The sequence below is a fragment of the Cannabis sativa genome, chromosome 4 (genome assembly GCF_029168945.1).
Source record: "Cannabis sativa cultivar Pink pepper isolate KNU-18-1 chromosome 4, ASM2916894v1, whole genome shotgun sequence".
In the NCBI taxonomy this organism is placed as follows: Eukaryota; Viridiplantae; Streptophyta; class Magnoliopsida; order Rosales; family Cannabaceae; genus Cannabis; species Cannabis sativa.
The window spans coordinates 67,349,976-67,355,754 of NC_083604.1; the positions used below are offsets into that span (position 1 = coordinate 67,349,976).

Below are 5,779 nucleotides of genomic sequence, written 5' to 3' on the forward strand. Positions count from 1 at the left end.
AGGTCGGGTCTAGGCAGGTTGACCGAGCCTGGATTAAACCCAGCCAAAATGTTCAGTCTTAATCAGGGACGGACCCACTTTGATTGATGTGGGGGCTATAACTCCCACTAACAAAAATACTGCCTTTTAAAAAATTAAATGTAATTATTTTAATTTTGTAATTATAGATTAAAATAGTAGAAAAAGCCCCCACAAAATTAAATAAATCTAGTAAGAGTAATTATAATATAGGTATAAATATTTGTTAATGATAAATAAGCCCCCACAAAGTAAAAATTCAGGGTCCGTCACTGGTCTTAATTACGTGTAGCATTTCTCTTATTTTTGTGAAGTGGGTAGTCGGTAGCCTTAAAGCATCTCCAATAGTAACATCCTTAATGCTAAAAATTTACACATCTAAAAATATAATATTTTATATTATTTTTTCTCCACATAATTTTTGGCATTCTTATTTCTAAAAATACTCCAAAGTATAATACTTTTTTAAAAATACTATAATTATAATCTCACATATTATTATTTAATATATATCCTAATTTTTAGCTACAATAATTTTTTAGCTTCAATTTTTTATTAAAAAAAATAAATAGTATCAATCTTACAACTTAGTATTCATGTAAATTTTTAGAATAACATTTTTTTCTCTCTAATAATATAGCATTTTAATATTTTATCTGCGTCTATTTTACTTAGTATCCTCTAAAGTTTTTAAAACATGTCAAGATATAATGGATACAAACGACGACAAAAATAGTTTGGCTGCTGTGTTGCATTAAGAGTTGTTTTCCATTTTCCATGTCTCCTTTGTCGCATTAATTTTCATATGCTTGTTTATTTAATATACAATCCAATGCTTATTTCGAAAGAGACGCCTTATTCTATGCTTCACCAATCCAATACCAACTTTTATTTTTTCTTCTCCAACCAGCCATTAAGAATTCAATAAATAGATATCATATTTTTCATTATTATAATTTCATACTTTAATTCAATAAATAATATAAGAATTCACAAATTACCCACAATTTCATTAATTTGGATACAAATTGTCATACTACTGTAGTAAGATTAGAATATGGTCAACTTAGTGACATGTTTAATTTTTGTTTAGTGAGAATTTAGTTATTACAAAAAAAAAAAAAAAAAACTAGAAATTCTATCTTCTCCAAAAATATATATATATATATTTTTTTTTTCTTCTCGTGATTAATGTCCCAAATTTAATTTTTTTTATCTTTAAATCATAAATATAAATTTTGTAAGAAGAATAAAATTATAAATAACTCAATACAAATAATAATAAAATGGAATAAATTTAATATATAATTTAATGTGATTGTTGTTATATATAAATATTTAAAAGGTTGTCCAATGTAGGACAACGTTAATCTCAGACTCAAAGATACATATTTGATTGCCTCGCGCGCTTTGCCTTTACAGTTCCCAGGTATTGAGTTAACCCACGTACGGATCACCGAACTTATATACTTAACAAAGAAGGAAACGCTTCTACACCTCTCTCTATTTTTCGTTTCTTTTGTTTTTGGTTCCCTGTAAAGTTTCATTAACAATTTATAGAAAGGAGAGAAGGATTTGGCTATGGAATATTTGAATTTCTCCAAACGGCCATCATCGCCGCTAGAACCCGGTACTTACACAGCGCAAGAATCCGCACGCTACCCCCACCACCACGCGCGCGGCAGGGCGTGCAATTGCAAGGATATCGAAGGTAAAATACCGCGAAGAGCGTTGACTAGGTCGGGGAGGTCGAGACCTCGACGGCGGTCACCTGAGGGATTCAAGGTCTTACCGGGACAGGTGGCTTTGCGATTGTTCTGCCCCCAGTCTATGATCGGAGGCCTTATCGGGAGTTCTGGTGCCGTCGTGTCTCAGCTCCGGCGAGAGACTGATACTAAAATCCACTGCGAGAATTCAGCTCCCGGGTCAGACGAAAGAGTTGTTTTGGTCATCGGGTCCAGGTTGCCTAATAAAAGGATCGTCCTGAGTACTGAGGAGTGTGACGTGTCGAGCGCTCAGGATGCGATGCTTAGGGTTTTGGAGAGAATCTGGACTTTGGAGGTAGAGAATGAGGGTGTTACTACTTCGGCTTCTGCTTCCATGCGAGTGGTTTCTTGTAGATTGCTCGCTGAGAAGTCTCAGATTGGTGCGGTGATGGGAAAAGGAGGGACAAATATTACCAGAATGAGAAAGGAGACCTCTGCTAATATTAGGATCGCCTCAGCTAGGCAAGAGGGATTAGACAAAGTTATTCAGGTTCGTCTATCTTGCAACATTCCCTGTTTGATTCTCAGGAAAATGATACAATGGAAAAGGAAGTGGGAAAAAATAAATTACATTTTTTAGAACATACACTGTTGATTGACCCATTGTTGTTGAGTTTATCGTTAACACTGGTGACAAAATATTCCATGAGCCCACATAGGATGAAGAAATGGACACGTACAATTTTGAATTTCCACAAAATAAAAAAGGGATATTCACTTAAGACTTATAATAAGTTGCTACTTATGACATGTAATGTAAGGAACGTGTCATTGTTGGAATAACATATAAAGATGGCATAGTTTCTTTCCTACAAAAACAATTGATGTGAATGTACATATATATCTTGAAAGTAATCTTATATGTATATATGAACAACAATGTTTAGTTCCTTTTTTTGTGTGTGTGCAATAACAGATTATTGGAACTGTTTTGGCTGTAAAGAAGGCTTTCATTGCAGTTTCTAGTTGTATTCAAGATCAATCTACCCTAGAAAGTGAGGTCGCCTTTTTGAACAGATCTACAGAGTGTTCTTCCCGTGGGATGTTTCATGATTCTGAGACTAATGCTGAGATTTTCCCAAATCTTAGTTCGTTGTTACCACAAACTTCTGTTAATATAAACACTGCTTCAGTTGACTATTCCAAGGCAGACTCCGATGGAGTCTCCAACAAGTATGGCACAAAGAATACGCAACAAGAAGTTATGTTTCGACTTATTTGCTCAAATGATACAGCTGGGAGCGTGATTGGTAGAAAAGGGTCCATAGTCAAAGCTCTAGAGAATGAGACTGGTGCTGGTATAAGATTTGCAAATCCTAAGAATAGCTCTGGTGAGCGTGTTATTACTATTTCTGCATTTGAGGTTAGCCATACTACAGCTTTGAATTCGTTAAAAATGATTGTTTATCTTTGAATTCTCATTGATTCCCACATACAATGTCTTTGATTGTTGGTCATAGTTTGCTCTATTTTGTTTATTTCTTTTTGCAGGACATGGAGTCAGAGTACTCTCCAGCACAAAATGCTGTTATTCTTGTGTTTGCTAGAATTGTTGAAGGGGACATCGAGAAAGGGTTTTTATTAGATTTCAGTAATGGTACAACTGTAACAGCAAAGCTTCTAGTTGCGACAGATCTAGTTGCTTGCTTAAGTGAAAATGAAAGTAAGGTCATTAAAGAAATCGAAGAAGCATCTGGTGCTGACATACGAATACAGGATGGAACTCTACAAAATCAAGTGGTACAGGTACAGGTACAGATTCAGTATGTCCTTTTCCTCCTTATAGTAATGTACCATGAATGACCAAAAAAGTGTTGTTTTGGCTGGACATGCTCACAATAAATTAATGGTACTTGAGTTTGTAAAGGTAGAATGTGTTTCTTTAATGCAGATCACTGGTGAGTATATAACTGTACAAAGTGCTCTATTTCAAGTCACTAGTACTCTTAGGAATCACCTTATGCATCGCGAGGTCCTTAATGGCATGGGCGCAAGGAGTTCCTTCGCTACTGATGAAGCTCTGTTAACAAGTTTGAGAAACCGAGTTGTACTCTCTCGTAGTCCAGGTGCTTTTCAACCAAAGCTACCTCAGGTTATTAATTTATTCATTCACCTATTTTGAAGTTATCAATGGAGGCAGAATTAACACATAGAGGTCGATATTGTACAATATATATGTATACATATTAATATTAGTTGAGTCAACATAAATTCACACACATTGATGTTATTCTTTTCAAAAATACATGTACTAAATTGTAGAGAAAAAAGTTAAAACATGACCACCCCTAATCCTCCTAGATCACGACTTTCTCATTACTAAGGCACCTAAGCGAGTCAAAGGATATCCATCGTTGGAATTGGTCTTATTGCAGAATATGAAAACGGAGTATGGCAACTACAACACTGATGCTAGGGATGCTTTCAAAAGATATGAGGTGAATCTTGAATTTGGAAGGTTAGTACTGCATAAAACAGCATGAATTTGTACATCTATTTTCATGCATTATTCTTTGTAAATTCCGCAGGTTCAAAAGGCTCAAGAATTTGTCATTCTCTAAATTAAACATGCACCTCCCAAGTGCTATGTAACATAACAACGTTGTAACTTTTCTGTTTAGCAGTAACCAACACAATGTAGCCTAATGGGAAATGAAGTAAAACTATTTTACAGTTTTTGGAGGCACGTGTTCTGTCAAAAATATTATCTTTGAATTTTTGTGCAGTGGGAACAAACTTGCTGTAGTGACTAATACTATTCTGGAGATAGTAGTTTCAAGGCACGCTTTTAACTCAATCTACGGCAAAGATGGTTGCAATTTAAATCGTCTTAAAGAGGTACTATGGCACATGTTTGATTCGGATGTTCATTTAATTTTAGAGTAATATTTGGCCAGGCTAACAAAGTAGAGTAGAATAGGGTAGACACTGATATCTTAAAACTTTTGCTCAACTATGAATTTTAATCAGATTTCAGGAGCCAAAGTTGAAGTGCACGATCCTCGTCCAGGGGAAAGTGAAGGGAAGGTTGTTATATCCGGGACACCTGATCAAACCTTGAGAGCACAGAGTCTACTCCAAGCTTTCATCTAAACTACGAAGAAATCATGAAACCAGAATAAATTTAATTTGATCTAAAAAACAGATTTTTGACCATTTTATTTCATACAGTTGAGCAGAGGAGGTATATTCGAAGTGTTTTCATGTTTTGTGTACATTCTACTAAAAGGTAGCCACCAACTAAGAATAGAATCACAGTACAGTATAGATAATCTCATTCATGAATAGTATTATTACCTATTACCTTAGGACATTTTCGTATGGGAGAAATAGAACATATATCTTTTATCTTTTGTTGCGTAGATACGTCCAAGGTTCTTGATCGACTAGCATGTGATAGTGAAATTGTGTAGTTTTTTTTGTGAGTAACTAGATAAGTACACCCGTTGATTCAACATAGAAATGCATTGTGTGTGTTTTTTTTTTCACAATGAGTTATTTTATTTGCTTTTGCTTGATTATAATTGTTCCTTAGAGCATGGGGTTGTCCATTGAAGTTGTCTTGCCACATATGTAATGCGGTTTAATTTTTTAAGATCAATTTTATGTAAAGTGTTGCTCAATATAGACAAGGCTAATTAGTAATTTTTTCCTCTGAATTTTGACATGTACTAAATCGTGCCCCTTGAATTTTTTTGACCGTTAAAAATTCTCTCCGAACTATTGAGATTGTTAAATTTAAGGCTTTTTGTCTAATTTTAGTAAAAAAATTCTAACATAGATGAAAGTTCAAGGGGCATGATTTAGTACATATCAAAGTTTGAGGGACATAATTTGGTAGATATCAAATTCTGGGAAGCATGATTTAGTACATAAATAATTATTGAAACAGTAAAGTTGAATGAAATTAGACAAAAGTCCTTAAATTTAACAATTTTAATAGTTTGGGGGGAATAACAGCCAAAAAAGTTCAGGGGCACGATTTTGTACATGTC

General features: G+C 34.4%; 1 protein-coding gene across 2 annotated transcripts; it reads left to right on the top strand.

The window, feature by feature from the left end:
• The first annotated feature begins 1,355 nt into the window (after nt 1-1,355).
• On the top strand, nt 1,356-5,270 carry LOC115715018 (KH domain-containing protein HEN4). 2 transcript variants are annotated; one of them, XM_030643801.2, is made up of 7 exons: nt 1,356-2,274; nt 2,701-3,147; nt 3,276-3,536; nt 3,676-3,876; nt 4,160-4,242; nt 4,511-4,622; nt 4,755-5,270. In XM_030643801.2, the coding sequence occupies exons 1-7, from the start codon at nt 1,600-1,602 to the stop codon at nt 4,875-4,877; spliced, it is 1,902 nt and encodes a 633-aa protein (XP_030499661.2). In that variant the 5' UTR covers nt 1,356-1,599; the 3' UTR covers nt 4,878-5,270. The 2 variants fall into 2 exon arrangements, with proteins under 2 accessions (XP_030499661.2, XP_060970347.1); XM_061114364.1 differs by having other exon boundaries at nt 1,364-2,274; nt 3,276-3,530.
• Nucleotides 5,271-5,779: the final 509 nt, after the last annotated feature.

What these genes read in the sequence shown, in the direction of transcription:
- LOC115715018 (XM_030643801.2), top strand. Translation starts at nt 1,600, where the DNA reads ATGGAATATTTGAATTTCTCCAAACGGCCATCATCGCCGCTAGAACCC. An exon ending in GATTAGACAAAGTTATTCAG is followed by an intron (nt 2,275 to 2,700) that starts GTTCGTCTATCT and finishes GTGCAATAACAG; the next exon opens with ATTATTGGAACTGTTTTGGC. An exon ending in ATCAAGTGGTACAGGTACAG is followed by an intron (nt 3,537 to 3,675) that starts GTACAGATTCAG and finishes TCTTTAATGCAG; the next exon opens with ATCACTGGTGAGTATATAAC.